Here is a 19,968-nt window from a genome sequence, read left to right as displayed (position 1 = left end):
GTAGTCTATTACCTGCTCACAATGGGACGAAATAGCCACAGGTTTCTCAAGACTATATTGACAGGGAAGGAAAACTGAAAGGGAAGGAAGAAGGTTAGCAGGAANGAANGGGGTCNGCANAGTGGGGACGCTATTTCTGAGGCCCGAGTCTCTCTACTTCAGGCCTACCTTGGAGCCCTCAGAGCTCAAGTCCCCACTGAGGTCAGCTGGCCCAGTCTGCATGAAGCCAGAGTGAGGCATTTTCCCACCCGGGTGGGCATATCTGACTATTTGCAACACTTGCTCAGCATCCTCAAGGATGAGTGGGAGCCAGCTCTCAAGGGACCTGAGTATGCTAGGCTGTAGGGCCTCAGCTATGTCCCGTGAGCTTCAGACAACAAGCCCTCTCTTGGCTCAGTGGCTGGCTGGGAATAGGTGAGAATGGACGGAGACCTGACTGACACAGTGGCCATTCACTACTCCACAGCTCCTCCTCCACCCTCTCTCTGCTCTTCCTCCACAGCTGGCCAGGGGCTTGCAATGTTCCTCCCACACCTCATTTGCCAGTAGCTTCATTGTCTTCTTCAGTGGCCCACCTCCAAACATGTTCGGCATCGGTGTCTGCTCCAGCCTGGAAGAGAAACGGAGGTCTCAAGATCAGGCCTCTCCCAGACCAACATCAGCATCTTGAAGATGAGGGAGATGGGTAAAGGTTTTGTCCACCTTGCTCAGGTTTGAGCCTGCCTGCCACCCCCACCAACCTGAGCTGAGGAGCCAGACCTCCTACTCTAGTCACAGGAGAAGTCAGGGCCATGTCCTGGCTTTGCATTGCTCTCTGCACCCTGAGTCCAGTGTCGCAGTGCTTACTAAATTGTGCCAGGACCACCTAGGCCTTCCTTAGGATAGGGGACCTCTCTCTCTCTCTCTCTCTCTCTCTCTCTCTGTATTCCCTGACATAAAGCCTTGATACACGGTGGCTATTCATTCCCTATCTGATGACACAGCTCTCCATGCTGGTTAGGGTTAACTATTGCTGTGAGGAAGCACCCTGACCAACAGCAACTTGGGGAGGAAGGGGAATTTGGCTTACACTTCCACATCACAGTCCATCATTGAAGGAAGTCAGGACAGGAACTCAAACAGGGAAGGAACCTGGAGGCAGGAGCTGATGCAGAGGCCATGGAGGGATGCTGTTTACCGGCTTGCTCCTCAGGACTTGCTCAGCCTGCTTTCTTATAGCACCCAGGACCATCCGTCCAGGGGTAACGCCACCCCAAACGGGATGGGTCTTCTCACATCAACCACTAACTAAGAAAACGCCCTACTGGTTTTCATACAACCGGCTCTCATGGAGGCATTTTCTCAGTTGAGGCTTCCTCCTCTCCAGTGACTCTAGCTTGTGTCAAGTCGACAAAACTAGACAACACACTTTCTTCTTATTTTGCTAAGAGAACCTAGACGCAGGTAGTGTTGCTCTTGCAAACCTTGATTCTTCATCCATAGCCAGTGCCCCTTAGTTATCTTTGTCCTCCTGCCAGAGCAGCAGGAGAATTTAGACAGCGTTCCTGGTCACTGCCAACTGCTTGGCACTGGACTCGCAGGCTAAAGCTTTGACTTGGTTTTTGTGCATTGGCTCCTGCATGCCCTCTAGCTGTACCGATAGGTTTTTTTTGTTTGTTTGTTTTTGTTTTGTTTTGTTTTGTTTTGATCCCAGGACTCTTCTGGGTATTGGTGGCTTTGTCCCTCCTATAGCCTGCACCTCTTCTCCCCAGGCCAACCTCAGGGCAGAAAACAGGCTGGCTCTTTAGTCTCAGAGTGGGTAAGTGCCCAGTCTTCCATCCAAGGCCGTCCTGGGAGAAGAGCCAGGAGCTGCTTACCGGCTGACAGCGGCAGAAAGGATGCCAATGCTTGTCTCCTTTGGGGGAGCTGAAGAGTGGCCTGGAGTCATGTTTACTTGCAGCATGAGGTCAAGGGCGCCCTTCTCGGTGACTGAAATCCTGTGGGAGATGGGAGAGGATCAGAGGTGAGGCCTCAGGCCGTTTCTCACCAAGTTATCTCTCAGACCCACAGGTCCACCTGTATGGTGGTCTGGGAGGCCAGCTTCTTGCTGCTTTGAAAAAAAAAAATCAACATGAGAAGAAGCCCATGTTGAAAGGAGAGGCAATGGTACAACAGAAATCTGAGCACGCCTTACAGATGGAAGGCTGCATTTACCTCAAATGCAGCGATAACTCTTCAAAGGATGGAAGGTGGGGTGCTTCACTTACATGGCAACTGGCTTCTCGAGGTTCGGAATGAAGCCTTCCAGGATAAAGCTCCCTTCATCCACGAGGAAGGCTAGCTGGACACCCCTTGCCTGCAAGAGTGCTGAGATCTTCTGAGCCCCCTTTGACCCAGACACCTGTAGATAGAAGGCCCAAAGCCACAGTCTGTCTCAGCCAGAAACAGACACAGAGAGACAGCAAATGCAGATCCATGCGTCACTCCAGAACCTTCCTTCCTAGTCTTATTCTGTGGGGCGGGGCTTGAGATGACTGTCTTGCAGAACTAACTGTTCAGTGTCGGAGTCCCTCTAGGCCCTACTAATTTCAGAAATGAAACTGGGGGTCTAGAGAGTGAAGCGATCATCCAGGCTTAAAGCCAGTGGCATCGCCGCAAAGAAAATCCTCAGTTCTCTTTCTTCTGTACTTAGGTTTCCTGGGGTAGAACTGCCAGGCTATCTGTTTGCCTTCGATATTAGCAGGAGTTTGATTCTGGCACACAGACCCACAGAGAAACTGGCCAATAGTTATAGCATCTCATGGAACCTCTACAGCGGATGGGCACATTGAATCAGGGCAAAGCACCCCACCTCCAGAAGGGGCCCCAGAACAGGTACTGGGTAAGGTGGCTTACCTCCTCATCATGACCCAAAGCAATGAAGAAAGATCTTTTGGGGCTGTAGTTTCTAATCAACAGGAGCTCCAAAGCATGCAAGATCGCCTGGGATTCAGAAGAAGAGAAAGCTCATGAACTAAGCTGGGTGTTGGAGGCATTCCTCAGGGATGCTGGAACTAAGATCTGATAGACTGGCTTTCAAGAGAACAAATTCAGGTGATTCAGAGCTCCGTAGAAACTCCTCACTGCCCAAGAAAAGCATGTATTTGTCAAGGTCCGCTGATAGGACCCCTGTGCAGGGGGTCATCAACCCCCCCCCAATTCCTACATGGTTGAGAAATCAAGGTTCAGAAAAATGGAGTAAAAAAAACTGATAACTACCATCCAGGCCCCCACCACCAATTCTTTCAGCATAACCTCCCTCCTCCCCAAAACCAGCCGAATTCTCCCATCCTGATTTAACCCGGGACCCTAAGTCAGATAGTAAGCATAGCACTGCAGACCATCACAGAGTTTTTGTTGTCCAGTGCACCCCGGCCATGGATGAAGCCATTGCGTTCCAGGCCTGAGAACGGGGGCACCTCCCATCCTTCTTCCGGGGCAGGAACCACATCAATGTGAGCCATCAGCATGTAGGGCTGCAAACTGGGGTCTGAGCCTCGGACGGTGAACAGGTGGCTATACTTGGCCACGACTTCATGTTGGACAAGGCTGCTGTGGAACAGTGTAGGGAAGGCTTGAGGAGGAGAGACGAGAAGAAGTAAGCAAGTCAGGGCCACAGGGTGGTGTCCTCTGTGTCCTCTGTTCCCCCACCATTTCCTGTTCCCAAGTCTTTTTTTCTTTCTTTCTTTCTGCAATTTTTTTTTTTACTATGAGTGCCCCCTAGATCTAAATTCTGATCTGTCTATTGACTTTCTAAAATTCCTCTTTCATATATGTGTAAATATGAAATATATGCAATATACTGTACACACACACACACACACACACACACACACACACATTCCCTCCAGGATCAAACCCCTCCTATTTTAATATGTTATTTAAAACTGTGCCATTAAATATTAGGGGCTGGAGAGATGGCTCAGAGGTTAAGAGTATTAGTTTTTCTTGTAGAGCGCCAGGTTCAATTCCCAGCATCCACATGGTGACCCACAACCACCTGTAACTCCAGTTCCAGGGGAATTTGATACCCTCCTTTAGCCTCTGAAGGGTCTATACACACATAGTGCATAGTCATACATGCAGGCAAAACACACACACACACACACACACACACACACTATGGGTAATAGCTCAAGATCTGACTCATTCTAGCCCAACATGCTATCACACATTAACTGTTTTACAAATGAGGGTTGTTGTAAATAGGAATGTAATAGTTTCTAATACCCAAATTACTCAGAGGTAAACATGATCACTATGTACAAAATTCTGATATCTGTCTCCTTTAAGAAAGCTTCACGGGCATGTGCCTGCAGTCCTAGGACTCAGGAGGCTGAGGGAGGAGGACCTTAGCTGAAGGCTATTTGGGGCCACATAATAACACCCTGTCTCAAAACCAAAACAGATGGGGGTGGGGCAGACAGAGAGACAGAGCCATATGCAAGTGTCTCAGGGTTCCTATTGCTGTGATGAAACACTATGAGCAAAGCAATTGGAGGAGGAACGGTTTAACTGGCTTACATTTCTTTTGCCACTGTTCATTAGTGAAGGAAGTCAGGACGGGGTCTCCAACAGGGCCAAAAGCTGGAGGCAGGAGCCGATGCAGAGGCCAAGGAGGAGTGCTGCTTACTGGCTTGCTCCGGTCTGCTTTCTGATAGACTCCAGGACTACCAACTGAGGGGTGGCCCCACCCACAATGGGCTGGGCCCTCTCCCATCAATCACTAAGAAAAATGCCCCACAGACTTGTCTACAGCCCAATCTTACGGAGCGTTTTCTTGAGGGAGGTTCTCTTCCCTTCATGACTTTACCTTGTGTCAACTTGACATTAAACTATCCAGCACAGCAAGTTCTTCTGTTTTTGTTTTTGTTTTGTTTTGTGGCAGGCTCTCACTATGAAGTCTAGAAACCCATGATCCTCTTGCCTCAGCCTTCCAAATTCTGGGATTACAGGTGTGAGCCACCATGCCTAGCTTCTTTTTTTTTTTTTTTTTTTTAATATTTTCAATCAAAGGTCGATTGAATCCACACATATAAAATCCATGGATATGGACAGTTGTATCTAATATTTTAAAAATTATTTTGACTTACTTTAATATATATATATATATATATATATATATATATATATAGCCTGATTGTATGTCAGTGTACTATGTGTGTGCCTAGTGCTCATGGGGAGAGTGGAAGAGGGTGTTGGATCCCCTGGCACTGGAGATACAGGTAGTTGTGAATCACCATGTGGATGCTGGAAACTGAACCCAGGTTTTCTGGAAGAGCAGTAAGCACTATTAACCACCGAGCCGTCATCTTTCCAGCACCTATAGTATGTATGCTTTAATTGGCCATTTGTGTAGTGATGAATAACGTGGTTGTTTCCATTTTAGGCTATTATAAATGAGGCAGGCTATCATGAAGAAGGAAAAGAGCATGTCCACCCTGTATTTTGTGGAGATAAAAACTGCTCTGTCCAGCCATACTTCTGTATGCAGGTATGGATGTTCTCAGGGCAGGTTAGTCACATTACTGGCAGGCCTTAGGAGCGTGTTAATAATTACTGTGAATGGAGCCCACTAGACGGAGTGCCTGCATGCTGCATGCATGTGTATGGCTGCAGGGAAGGAAGTGCTGGGACAGAGTTCTAGACATTTGCACAAGAGAGTGAATTCCTTGTGTTTCCTGTTAACGGTAGAGTTCGTTAACTGATACACACTTAGGGAAAAGGTCGGCGAGTCAAACCCCAAACCCACAGCTAGGTCCCAGTTTTAGTTCTTCAAAAGCTAATCTATAGTTCTCACTTTACCCTCCACCGTAGAATGTTTGGATTCACCCCTTTATACATTCTATGTACAAACTAAAAGGCAACCCCAGAGCAGTTGACTGTCTTCTATTAATGACAAAATATATTTCCTTATTGCCCGTCAAGGACAAAGTCTCCAGTGTATGTCTGCCACCCTTAGCCCTTAGTTTATAGCTGACCTTTGCGGATATATTCTCCAAACTCAGCAAGGGCTGTGGTGTTGGATTCCTCGTGGCTGAAAGACACCGTGGGAATCTGGATGGCGCCTGTGGGATTCAGTGGTCAGAGACGGAGGATTAAGGTTGATAGAGCTTGAGTGTTTCTGATAAAAGTCTGAAACCATAGCTGAATGTGGTGGTGCACAGCTGTAATCCCAGCACTTTGGAGGAAGGAGGGAGGGAGACAGGGAAAAGAAGGAGATGAAGAAGATGAAGAAGAAAAGAAGGAGGAGGAGGAGAAGAAGAAGAAGAAGAAGAAGAAGAAGAAGAAGTAGTGGAGGAGGAGGAGGGAGAGAGAAAGGAAGGAGGAAAAAGAAAGAAAAAGAAGTAGTAGAAGAAAGAACAAGAAGAAAGAAGAAGGAGGAGAAGAAAAATAGACAGATGATGGCAACCAACGAGCTTGCGGAGGGCTATTTGCCCAATGCTCTGGGAAAGCTGTTCCCGGGCATCTCACTTCACTACACACACAATCCAGCTCCCACTAAGGGTTAGCATTTGATCCCTGTGTCCGCGTACATGTGTTTGCGCAGGCAGGTTTGTTTTTTTTGTTTTTTTGTTTTTTTTTTTAAATAAATCCACTACTTAATGAACAGAAAAGAGAAGTTGAGCCCAGTGGTTACAAGGCATCCCACCAGCCTGCACAAATGCTCTTTTCTCCTGAAAGGCCAATGAGTTAGTTGCCTTGTTAAGTCTGTTTTAGGGGAGAACTAGCTACATACTCTATATACCCCAGGAATAATTCATTCTCTTCAGAGCCAGCGAGTTCTACTGACTCTACAATGTTATCCAGAGCTTAGCCCTTGCTGGAGCCCTGGGGAAGATCATTTAACGAAGCCACTCAGTTTTGTTTTAAGGCACCGCAGAGATTGAAAAGGTTAAGATTTAGAGTTTAAAGTGCTACAAATACTTTTTGGAGGCAGACAGGGAGGGGTAGGGTGGGTGCCAACAGTGCTGAGAGGAGAGAAGTTGGAGCCTCCAGGCTAGGCTAGGGATTACCGACGCAAGTAGCACGCTAGACCAGGGCACGGTGTCCCGAACGCTTGCGGGAGCGCTGGCTGGGCCCGCCCGCGTGGAACTCCAGCCAGAGCAGCGAGCAATCTCTCTGCAGAGGGAGGTAGGCCCTCTGGGACCGAGGGACGCACATCTGAGCACCAGGGGGCGGAGGTTCACCTTTCAGCGCCTCTTTTATAGCGACGCGCTCCTCCTCGCTGAACTGGGAAGGGATCCGCGACGCCCCCCGATTTTCCCTGCTCCCAGGGCCGGTGGATCCGGAGACCGTAGCGAAAAAGAGAAGGAGCACAGCTGCCCAGGCGGGCAAGCTAACAAGTGGCTCAGCCATGTCTCCCTAGAAGCTGCCAGTCGGGCTGGAGTTTGGACTTAATAGCCTAAAGCCTGACTCGCTGCTGACCAATCATCAATTGGCCTGGACAGCAGCCAACCAATCAATAGAGCGACCCGCCTTTGAGCTCCTGCCCTCTAGGCAAGAGTCAGGACTAGCCCGCTCTTGTTCTGGCATTTACTATGAGAGCAAACGGGTGTGTGTGTGTGTGTGTGTGTGTGTGTGTGTGTGTGTGGTGTTTATGGTTTTAATTTCATCATAAACTGTAACAATGTGTCTGTTGATAGGTAGTGCTTTGACATACCAGCTCTGGAGCGTTTGCTCCAGTTTTGAACCTTTTCTTAGCATGCCAAGATGTGTCCTTGTGTCCTCAGGAAAATGAAGAGAAATATGTAGCAGTGGTGGTGGTGGGGGAACTGGAGGTAGCAATTAGAAAGTCCCAGACGCCAGGGAAGGGAGAGGTTCCCAGGACCCAATGGATATGACATTAGCCGAAGTATCCAACAAAGGGGAGATAGAACCTGTACAGACCACCTCCAGTAGATAGGTAAACCCCCAGTTGAGGGTTGGGGCCACCCACCTATCTCAAAAATTTTAACCCAGAATTGTTCCTGTCTAAAGGAAACACAGGGACAAAAAAATGGAGCAGAGACTGAAGGAAAGGCCATCCAGAGACCGCCCCACCTAGGGATCCATCCCATCAGCAGACACCAAACCAGATACTATTGCTGATGCCAAGAAGTGCTTGCTGACAGGAACCTGGTATAGCTACCCCCCGAGAGGATCTGCTAATGCCTGACTAATAATACAGATGCAGATTCTCAAAGTCAACCATTGGACTGAGCCCAGGGGTCCCAGTAGAAGAGTTAGGGGAAGGACTGAAGGAGCTGAAGGGGATTGCAACCCTATAGGAAGAACAATAGTACCAACTAACTGGACCCCCCCCCCCCCACACACACACAGCTCCCAGACACTAAACCACCAACCAAAGAGCCAGGGAGGAATCCATGGCTCCAGCTACATATGTAGCAGAGGATGGCCTTGTCTGGCATCAATGGGAGGGGAGACCAGGAAAGGGGAGGGGCAACACTTGAAATTTGAACATGTAAATAAATAAAATAACCAATTAAAAAAAGAACTAATCCAGTGCAACAGGTCCCTTCCCCAAAGCTTTGAGGGTTAAGCCGGCCTGCCCTGGGGTTTCCTGTTAAAGTCCAACAAACTGTCCACCAGTTTCTGTTTGAGTGTATTCTTTGTCCTCAAGCTTCCGTCTGTGATGGCTCTGAAATTCTTTTATTAACGACACCAAGAACCCCAAGAGGGGCTCTGATTTTCCAGGTGTAATATGATGGTCCTGCTGGGACTCTGAAAATAGCTCTTCCTTTTAATTCTTTAATTGACAGAGAAAATGAAACACAGTCCTGTCTCTCTAGACAGGTTTCATTAGCACACTTTATTCATGTATATAATTTGATTAAATTTATTCCTAAGCTTCTCTCTCTCTCTCTCTCTCTCTCTCTCACACACACACACACACACACACACACATCCACTGATCACCTCTTATCCCAACTAGTCTCAGTCTGGTGTGTGTGTGTGTGTGTGTGTGTGTGTGTGTGTGTGTGAGTTTAATAAGGGCTACATCCAAATGTGGCTGGCGTGCATTCTGCCATAATCCCTGCCCATGTACCTCCCACCTACATGTGATCAAGCACATTGGTTGCAGTTGGGCCAAACAAACCAGTTTAGGGGAGTGAGAACATGGACACTAGCCTCCAGCATTTTCAGGAGCATCTCCCCCAGAGCAAGGGTCTTACAGGTTAGAGGCATTTTTTTGCTTCATGGACAATCATTAAAACAACTGGTTCTCACATCCCCCCCTCTGGAGTTGTATCCTGAGTCAAATCCTTGACTTCGACGTGTTTATATTGGTATCTAATAACCATCAGCTTAGTGGTAGGATTTAATCTAGTTAAGACATTAATGATGCAAGAGCTAACAGCACTTAACAGAGCCAGAAGGGTCAAAGGCCCTGCGATGGCTGACATCCATTCCTACCTAGGAGGAGCCTAGAGATGAGACTGAAGGCAAGTCATTTATTTCATCTCAGTCACCCCTCCCTCCTTTTTGCAATGCTTTCTTAATATAGCCAGATTATTTCTAATGTTTCTTGAGTGGTTTATATAGAAACAACATTCTTTTCTTATAGAGACATAATACCTCCTTGTTCTGCATAAAGCAGGTCAACTGCCTTGTCATATTGTAGAACTATTTCAGCTGATAAGTCTACCTGTTGATAGATCTGGGCCTATTGGGTTTTTCCACATGCACCTTCCCTGGTATGCCGATGGATACTATAAGTAGCCATTTTGTCCTCTATGCTAGGGAGTTTTCTTTTGACTTAGTTATTTTAGTTAAAGATATGGGGCAATATATGGCTCTTAGGTGCTGCTGATCTTAGGGCACAGTTATTGGGGCCCAGGAAGACTGGAAGGCTGGGTCAAAAGCGGGGAGGGGGTTCAGGCAATGGGGTATTCATCAGAAGCAGCTGGCTAGCTGACCCAGCTGAAGAGACAGGGAACAATCAAATCAGCCAGACTGGTTCACAATGAGCTGTCAGCATATCCAGAGCTCACAGCTGTTTGTAGTCTGCAGCTGATTCCTCTCCAATAGCCTGAATCAGAAAGGCTTAGATGGTTAGACGTCAGGAAGAACTGTGCGATGGAGAGAAAGGAAAGTTTGGGATTTCACTGTCTTTCCTAAACCTTGGAGATCTTGAAGCTAGAGAGAGACATGAGCTATACATTAGTAACACGAAGTGTCTGTGGCCGAGGGATGAGTAGTCAGGCCAGGTAAGCCAAGAAATGAGCTTGGAAGCAGGTATTGGAGGTGAGAGATTTAGAGAGTAAATGTAGTCTATTACCTGCTCACAATGGGACGAAATAGCCACAGGTTTCTCAAGACTATATTGACAGGGAAGGAAAACTGAAAGGGAAGGAAGAAGGTTAGCAGGAAGGAAAGGGGTCAGCAGAGTGGGGACGCTATTTCTGAGGCCCGAGTCTCTCTACTTCAGGCCTACCTTGGAGCCCTCAGAGCTCAAGTCCCCACTGAGGTCAGCTGGCCCAGTCTGCATGAAGCCGGAGTGAGGCATTTTCCCACCCGGGTGGGCATATCTGACTATTTGGAACACTTGCTCAGCATCCTCAAGGATGAGTGGGAGCCAGCTCTCAAGGGACCTGAGTATGCTAGGCTGTAGGGCCTCAGCTATGTCCCGTGAGCTTCAGACAACAAGCCCTCTCTTGGCTCAGCGGCTGGCTGGGAATAGGTGAGAATGGACGGAGACCTGACTGACACAGTGGCCATTCACTACTCCACAGCTCCTCCTCCACCCTCTCTCTGCTCTTCCTCCACAGCTGGCCAGGGGCATGCAATGTTCCTCCCACACCTCATTTGCCAGTAGCTTCATTGTCTTCTTCAGTGGCCCGCCTCCAAACATGTTCGGCATCGGTGTCTGCTCCAGCCTGGAAGAGAAACAAGAGTTCCTGGCTGGGATATAGCAAACGGGCGGATGCATATTTTGGGCCTTTTAGATAGGTCCACTGGAGGGGTGCCCTGCCTGCTGCACCTGACACCCCCATTCATCTGGGAGGTGTCAATCAGGTTGTAGCCCCAAGTCCATAATGACAGTGAGGGTTACCTTTTGGGAAGGGAGGATGATGAAAACAGGAGGTACAACTGGCTAAGTAGGTTAGGACAAAAAAGACCCCAAAGAAAGTAGCCAGCTTAACTCTTGGCTAAATGCCAGAAATCTTCCTGGGACTGTTAGCAGCTTCATCCTTGAAAGAGGCTAGGCATGCTAGGAGCGTCTGAAGGACTCGTCTCGGATCCAGCTTCTAAGTGATTCCAAGGAGTCTTTAGGAGTAATTCGATCGCAGCAGTGAGGCTTAGTAGACTAGGTCGTCTGCCTGGGCGGAGATCTAACGTTTCAGCTGAGCAAGGTCAATAGTCTGGCCAAGAGGTGACACCCTACGAAAGTGTGGTGTGATTATGCTTGGCTCAGGCAGCGGTACTGTTTGGAGGTGTGGTCTCGTTGGAGTAGGTGTGGCCTTGTTGGAAGAAGTGTGTCACTTTGGGGGTAGGCTTTGAGACCCTCCCTAGCTACCTTGAAGTCAATCTTCTGTTTGTCTTTGGGACAAGATGTAGAACTCTTTCAGTTCCTCCTGCTTCATGCCTGCCTGGACGCTGCCATGCTCCTGCCTTGATGATAATGGACTGAACCTCTGAACCTATAAGCCAGCCCCAGTTAAATGTTGTCCTTATAAATGTTGCCTTGGTTATGGTGTCTGTTCACAGACATAAAACCCTAAGACAGAAGTTGAGCTCATCTTAATCTAATACTTAAGAAAATGTTAATGTTTTCACTTTGAAAAATGCATTTGCATGTGTGTGTGTTCATGCGTAGGTGCATGTCTGTGTGGGGATACACAGTGTTCTCCCACTCCAATACTCTCCTTGTTTCCCATCCTGTCTGCTCCTCCATCTGTCCGTGTCTTTATTTACCTTTGGTCAGCTGTGGCTAGACACATATTCTTAGTCTCTGTTGGTCTGATAGACCATAGGTGATGAGAGACAATCTATGGGCTCTTTGCCAGACTGCTTAGGTCATTGTCTTACTGCATCATAAGATAGAAATATCCTGTTTTCTGGTGTTTAGTATTTGGTGCTCATAGCTGTGGCCATTTATTTATGCCTTTTAAAAATTACATATTAATAAAAGCATAATACAAAACATTTTATAATCTTAAAATGTCCCATAAAGGGCTGGTGAGATGGCTCAGCGGGTAAGAGCACCCGACTGCTCTTCCGAAGGTCTGGAATTCAAATCCCAGCAACCACATGGTGGCTCATAACCATCCGTAACAAGATCTGACGCCCTCTTCTGGAGTATCTGAAGACAGTTACAGTGTACTTACATGTAATAAATAAATAAATCTTAAAAAAAGTCCCATAAATATTTAAAATCTGCTTTTTTTTTTTAAAAAAAATCCAGTTTTAAAAAATTTAAATGCTTTGTAAAACTTGAAAAGAAAAGAAACATTAAGTTCTTTTTTTTTTTTTTTTTTGGATAACTGCTTCTGGGCCGTTACTCCATTAAAGAAAATTGGTTTTTCCTTTGCCAGCAGGGATCAGTTACAAGGTTTTTGGTTAGGAGTGGGACCCTCTGTCCACTACCCCCTCTCAGTACTGGGATCCTGTCTGGCTTGATAATAAAAAACAAACAAACAAACAAACAACTAAAGAAAGATCACCTCATAGCCCAGCTAAACCACTCCTGAGTATTTATGTGGAGGACAGATTACAAAGACACTGCGAGAGCCAAAGTTATGTTTTAAGTTTTTAAAGATTTATTTAATTTCTGTGACTACACTATAGTTGTTTTCAGACACACCAGAAGAGGAAATCGAATCCCATTACAGAGGGTTGTGAGCTACCATATGGTTGCTTTGAATTGAACTCAGGACCTCAGGAAGAACAGTCAACGCTCTTAACCACTGAGCCATCTCTCCAGCCCCCAGTGTTTTAAGTTTTAATTACTGTACCTAAGATCCATGAAACAAAAATGCCTCTAACTTGTAAGACCCTTGTTCAAGGACAGATACTTCCTGTTGGAGTAATGTTTTGTACACTGTGGGAAGATGTATCTCTGTCCTTCCTTGTCTGCTTAAGGCACCTTCTGAGTGGTTAAAATAAAACACCTATGGCCTATATCAGAAGGCAGACTAGGAAGGTGGGGCATCCAGTAGAGAAAAGAACTCTGGGAAAGAGTCAGAGGGGGGCAGTTCACCAGCCAGACATGAAGAAAGTTGGAGGAATGAAACTTAGGAGAGGTAAGTAAACAACCACATGGCAGAACTTAGATTAGTGTACACAGAATAATCGAGTTAAGAGATGGTTGGAGAGTGTACTGGCTGGTTTTGTGTGTCAACTTGACACAGGCTGGAGTTATCACAGAGAAAGGAGCCTCCCTTGAGGAAAGGCCTTCATGAGATCCAGCTATGAGGCATTTTCCCAATTAGAGATCAAGGGGGGAGGGCCCATTGTGGGTGGCGCCATCCCTAGGCTGGTAGTCTTGGGTTCTATAAGAAAGCAAACTGAGCAAGCCAGGGGAAGCAAGCCAGTAAGTAACACCCATCCATGGCCTCTGCATCAGCTCCTGCTTCCTGCCCTGCTTGAGTTCCAGTCCTGACTTCCTTTGGTGATGAACAGCAATGTGGAAAGTATAAGGTGAATAAACCCTTTCCTCCCCAACTTGCTTCGTGGTCATGGTGTTTTGCACAGGAATGGAAATCCTGACTAAGACAAATTGGTACTGGGAGTGTGGTATTCCTGTGACAACCTGACCATGTTTTGGGGAGGACTGTAGAAGGACTTTGGAACTTTGAGCTAGAAGAGTCATTGGGATATTAAGAGCTCTGTGAGATGTTCTGTAGGCGCTTGGAAGATAATGTTGAGAACAGTACAGAAGATGGAGGCCTGACTTGTGAAATTTCAGAGGGAAGATTAAAGACTCTTATCAGGGCTGTTGCTATTTTGATTGTGAAGATTCTGTGGTTTTGGTTATCTGGGGCCAAGGAATCAGCTGTAAGATACCAGAACTATTAAAGTGAAAACTTTGCATTACTGGGACTATTGATGCTGGTTAGCTGGAGCTAAGAAATTAGTGGTGATTAAGAAGAGACCAGCATCATTGAGGCGAAATCTTCTGGGAAGTGATTTTTGAGAGCACAAAGAAACTGTGTTCCAGAGATAGCCAAGGCTGCACCTCGTGCTGCAGCAGGGCTTGGTAATGTGTAAGAGTTCAATTAGTTCTTTTTATAAACAGAAGTCACTTGTTTTTATGGTATTCATTAATTTCTCCCCCTCCTCTACTCCCCACCTCACACCAAATTACTGCAAGCCCTTTGGCCAATGTTTATTTTCTGCCCATAATGAGGAAATTTTTGCATTAGTAAAAGGTACCACAATTTCTAATGAATCTATTTCTGGTAACTGATGAAGTCTCATTTTTTCTTTCAGAATCAATTCAGATATCTTTTCTATATAGGTCTTTAATTTTTACTCTGTTTGTATGTTAAAAATATCCACTCTTCTAAAATATGATCTCTCTGTATAAGAATTCCTGTGAGAGAAGGAGTAAAAGGCAAATAATCAAAATGCAATCCATCTTTGGATCCCAACGATCTTTATGAGCACCTTGTAATTTCTTTTTTTTTTTTTAACAGAACCAATTCTTTTTCAGTCTCAGCTGATAATTTTCATGGACTATTTCAATCTTTATCACCTTGTAAGGTTTGAAATAGATTACTTAGCTCTTGAGGAGTTAATCCAGTTGTGGGCCTTAGTAAAAAAATGTCTCCCAACAATTTTTGAAAATCATTAAGAGTTCTCAATTGGTCTCTCATGATTTGTACTTTCTGTGGTTGAATATTTTTTAAGATTTATTTATTTATTTTATGTATATATGAGTATACTGTCACTGTCTTCAGACACACCAGAAAAGGGCATTAGATCCAATGACAGATGGTTGTGAGCCAACATGTGGTTGCTGGGAATTGAACTCATGACCTTCAGAAGAGCAGTTAGTGCTCTTAACTACTAAGCTATTCTCTCCAGCCCCAGTTGAATCTTTTGTAGACCTATCTTATATCCTAGATAATTAATAGAATCCCCTCTTTGTATTTTTTTCAGGAGCAATTTTTAATCCCTAGCCAGTCAAAATTCTCTTTATTTCATTAAACATGTTTTCTAATGTATTTGTATCTGAATCAGTCAGTCAGATAGAATCCATATAATGGTAAATTATTAATTGAGAAAACTGCACACAAACTATTTCTAATGTCTGTTGTATAAAATATTGGCATAAAGTAAGACTATTCAACATTCTTTATGGCTAGACTTTCAAGTGATATCTCTTATTTGGATTAATTATATTAAAAGTAGGTACTGAGTAAGCACACCTTTCCTTATCATACTCTTGTAAAGGAATTGTGAGAAAGCAATCTTTTAAATCCATCACTATAATAGGCCATGTATTAGGTAACAAGGAAGGCATTGGGATTCCAGATTATAAAGAGCCCCATTCATTGAATGATTTTATTAACTGCTCTCAGATCTGTTAACATACTTCATTTGCCAGATTTCTCTTTGATGACAAATACAGGAGAATTTCAAGGTCTGGAAGTCTTTTCTAAGTAGCTGGTAGAGCCTCCAGCAGCTCTTGAACTAGCTGTGCTAGTGCCTGTAACTTTTCTTTTGTCATGGGCCATTGTTCTATACAAACAGATTTGTCAGGTTGTCACTTTAGTGGTAGGGCAGCAGTGATGTACCAGCAGTGGCTACCCCATATAAAATTGAAGAGTCAGCCTCTATTTCATCCTGCTTATGGACAGCTTGGACAGTTTGTAATTGTCTTTGATAACATTTTAAAATTTCTTTATTAGGAACATCTCCTCTTTTATAGTCTGTTTCTAAAGTTGGAGGAATGGTAATCTGTGCTTCCCACTGTTTCAATAGATCTCTTCCCCATAGACTTATGGTTATATTAGCTACATGTGGTCTTAATTTTCCCATTTGATCTTCTGCTACTATGCATTTAATCTATTTTAGATTTTGTTTTACCTGAGAAAATGTCCCAACTTCTAGGAGCTCTGAATATATCCTTCGAAGTGGCCAAGCTGGATTCCAGGAATATTGTGATATTTTAGTTTCATCAGCTCCTGTATCCACTAATCCTTCAATCTCAATAGCATCTAACTGTAGTTTTAACTTTTGTCTCTTATCATTTATAGTAGTTTGCCATAATATCTTTTTTTGGGTATCTTTAGAATCTATTGTTTTATGCATAGGAGTGGCTCTATTGATCTTAAATGGTTTATGTTTTGAGCAGCTCTGTTTATCCATCAGGCTTTGATTTTTCAAGTTCTTTTCAGAGCAGTGTTTCCTTGGTGGACAGGAAACAAATTGCTAGTGTAATTTTTTTTTTTGGTGGGATCTTGAATGAAGCCCCTTAGTCAGTTCTCTGACATTAAGGAATTGCCTCAAATATCTTTGGATGAACTACATTCATGAGCCTCATGTCCGTTCCTTCCACATCTTCTCCATTTCATAGGAAACTTTCTCCCTGAAGTATTATTACAGAAGTATTTATCCTTAGGATCTGTTTCCCTACAGTCCTTTAGGGAATGACCTGATCTTTCACTGCCACAGCAATGGACATTTTGTGGTTTTATATCTCCTGTAATTGTTTGTCCACCATAACTGAACTGTGAGTATTAGATTCTATATCTACAGTAGTTTTAATCTATTTATAAAGAGGTGTAGATATGGCTCTTAAGGATCTAATAGCCTTTTTTGCATTCAGCATTAGCATTTTCAAAAGCTAAAGATTTAACTAAATTTTTCTAGCAGTTGGATCTGATATTGCTCAGTGAAAGATTCATTTGGACCTTGGGTCATCTTTGTAAATGATTCAGTTTGTCCCTGTTGTTCAACCTTGTCCCAAGCATGAAGGTTATTGTTTGACATTGTTCTAGAACAGCATCATCAAGTGTAATCTGTGTTCTCAATTCGGAATATGGATCTTCAACTAGTAATAGATCTTGATAATATCAATGCCTCTAGTTCTATTTCGTTGCTCCCTGGTTGAAACCTAATCTTTTCACCATGTTATCCATTGTAATTGAAGACCAGGTTCTAAAATGGATGTTATCAAATACTTTGGAATTATATGATTTTGTGTGACACAGTTAATTAAGTATCTGTTTGACATATGGTGAATGTAAGCCATAGGTCATTATGACTTAGATCTTGTGTCTCTATAAGTTGCCATCTGAAATCTTGATAACCCTGTGGACTTCTTTCATATCTTCTTCTAATTCCATTAACAAGGCTGGGAAAATCATTTTAGGATTTTTAACAGATATAGACTGACTTTTAACAGTCTTGTTACAACGTGGTACTGTAGATTCTGGTCTTCTTTCCTCTGCTTCTGTCTTAGTATTTTCCTCAATTTTATTTTTAGTTCTTTTTCTAATTTTCTTCTAAAGCTTGTCTCCAATTTTCATCTGTTTCCTTGGTTTATATCTCTATCATCTTAATATAGTTTTAAAAATTGTCTTTAGTCTTTTTTTTTTTTTTTTTTTTTACAATCTAGTCATTCTCCCCATCCTGTTCTGCCCTCTGACAGTTCTTCACCTCATTCCTCCTCCCCCATCTCCAAGAGGATGTTCCCCCCTCCCTACATCCCACCAGACCTCCCTACTCCCTGAGGCCCCAAGTCTCTCAACGGTTAGGGCACTGATGAAGCTAGACCAGGCAGTCCTCCGTTATATATGTGTCTGGGATCTCGGATTAGCTAGTGTTGCTGCTTGGTTGGTGGCTCAGTGTCTGAGAGATCTCGGGGGTCCAGGTTAGTTGAGACTGTTGGTCTTCCTATGGGGTTGCCATCTTCCTCAGTTTCTTCTAGCCTTTCCCTAATTCAACCACAGGGGTCCCAGACTTCAGTCCATTGGTTGGGTGTAAGTATCTGAGTCTGTCTCAGTCAGCTGCTTGTTGGGCCTCTTAGAAGGCAGCCAGGCTAGGTAAAGCATAGCATCAGCAATAGTGTCAGGCTTTGGAGCCTCCCCTTGAGATGGGTCACAATTTGGGCCAGTCACTGGATCACCTTTTCCTCAGTCTCTTCTCAATTTTTGTCCCTGTAGTTCTTTTAGGCAGGAAAAATTCTGGGTCAGAGTTTTTGACTATAGGATGACAACCCCATCCCTCCACTTGATACTCCAGTCTTTCTACTGGAGGTGGATTATACAAGTTCTCTCTCCCCACTGTTGGGCATTTCATCTAAGGTCTCTCCCTTTGAGTCCTGAGATTCTGTCATCTCCCGGGTCTCTGGTATATTCTAGAGGGTTCATTCTTATTTATATATTTTTGTTGAGGTTTGGTATTATAATGCTAAATACTGATCCCCAAGGCCTGGTTGACCCCAGTGAGAGAATCTGCACATAGACCCAAATGACAGGATGCCATATTGGCAGAGTTTTTGGATTCTGGGCTTGGGGTCATAAGAGAACCAGAAAGAGGAATAAGGAGAGAAAGAGATAGGAAGATGTCGTGGGGACAAGGAATTATAAAAACTGGCCATGTGGACTGGCCAGTTGAAGTAAGAACAGCCCACATGGAACATGGCAAGTCATAATTCAGGGTTATTGATAGAGAAATAGATTCTAATAGCTTAGATGGTAGACATCTGCCCAGCTCCAGTACTAATTTAGGCTTATTATAAATATGAAAGTGTGTGTATGTGTGTGTGTGTATGTGTGTGTGTGTGTGTGTGTGTGTGTGTGTGTGTTTTATCTGGAAACTGAATGATCAAAGGCAGGGTAGAAACCCAGATTTGAGGTTAAATATTAACTACAACACACTTTTCTAATTTTTCTTCTAAAGTTTGCCTCTATTTTTCATTTTTCTCCCTTTCTTGTATCTGTCATCTTTGTATCTTCCTTATTTTTATTTATACAATTTTCTATTTTTTTCTTTTAAGGCTTGCCTTAACTTTACATTTTTCTCTTTTTCTAAGTCTGCTTTATTTTGATCTCTCTTAGAACGGATATATAACATTGTAGTTTTTACTGAAAGTACAATAAGCCATCCATATGCTGATAAGTGAAACAAAACTACCCAGTAACCAGATGTCCTCTGTCATTGCATTTTACTCTATATTTTTAGTTAATTAATTAATTCATGTTATATCCCAAGATTATTCTCCCAGTACCCCCTCACATGATCCTCCCTCTACCCCCCTCCTCCTTTGAGAAGAGTGACCCCCTTCTGGGAGTTTCCCCTAACTCCTCAGCACATCAACCCACTCTCCCACTGAGGGCAGACAAGGCAGCCCAGTTAGGTAATCGGATCCATAGGCAGGCAACAGAGTCAGGGTCAGTCCCAGCTCCAGTTGGGCCTAGGTTTGGCCCATGTTCCACCCTCTTTGGTTGGTGGTTCAGTCTCTGGGATCCCTCAGTGTCCAGGTTAGTTGACTCAGTTGGTCTTCCTGTGGAGTTCCTGTCTTTTTGGGTCCCTCAATTCTTTCCCCAACTCTTCCACAAGANTCTCTGAGCTCCACCTACTGTTTGGCTGTGAGCCTCTACATCTATTTTCATTGGCTGCTGGATGGAGCCTCTCAGAGGACTGTTATGCTAGGCTTCTCCTATCTGTAAGCATAACAGAATATCATTAATAGTGTCAGAGATTGGTTCTTGCCCATGGGATGGGTCTCAATTTAGACCAGTCGTTGGTTGGTCGTGCCACCGGTCTCTGCTCTTTGTCCTTGAACATCTTATAGGCAGGACACATTTTGGGTCAAAGGTTTTGTGGGTGGGTTTCTGTCCTTTTCCATCCATTGGGAGTCCTGCCTGGCTACAGAAAGTATGCCAATAACCAGCTTTGGCATCTGTGGGGTAGGTAAACTGATTGGCAGGCCGCCAATGGGGATGAGTGCTTAGAGCCACTGACTGGGTTGGTCCAGATGCTGATGGGGCT

General features: G+C 44.5%; 1 protein-coding gene across 1 annotated transcript in view; it reads right to left on the bottom strand.

Annotated features, from left to right (window-relative positions):
• The window catches only part of Pm20d1 (peptidase M20 domain containing 1), a 23,009-nt gene extending 15,632 nt beyond the window's left edge, over positions 1 to 7,377 (bottom strand). The window contains exons 1-8 of the mRNA XM_029538689.1: positions 7,209 to 7,377; positions 6,000 to 6,086; positions 3,360 to 3,592; positions 2,875 to 2,961; positions 2,247 to 2,380; positions 1,857 to 1,976; positions 535 to 610; positions 12 to 74 (exon numbers count right to left, since the gene is read on the bottom strand). Coding sequence (XP_029394549.1) covers positions 12 to 74; positions 535 to 610; positions 1,857 to 1,976; positions 2,247 to 2,380; positions 2,875 to 2,961; positions 3,360 to 3,592; positions 6,000 to 6,086; positions 7,209 to 7,377 — 969 coding nt within the window. The remainder of the gene's footprint in view (positions 1 to 11; positions 75 to 534; positions 611 to 1,856; positions 1,977 to 2,246; positions 2,381 to 2,874; positions 2,962 to 3,359; positions 3,593 to 5,999; positions 6,087 to 7,208) is intronic.
• Positions 7,378 to 19,968: the final 12,591 nt, after the last annotated feature.

The sequence above is a fragment of the Mus pahari genome, chromosome 5 (assembly GCF_900095145.1).
Source record: "Mus pahari chromosome 5, PAHARI_EIJ_v1.1, whole genome shotgun sequence".
NCBI classification, from domain to species: Eukaryota; Metazoa; Chordata; class Mammalia; order Rodentia; family Muridae; genus Mus; species Mus pahari.
Note: the sequence above shows the minus strand (reverse complement) of the source record. Positions and strands in the feature narration are given on the sequence as shown.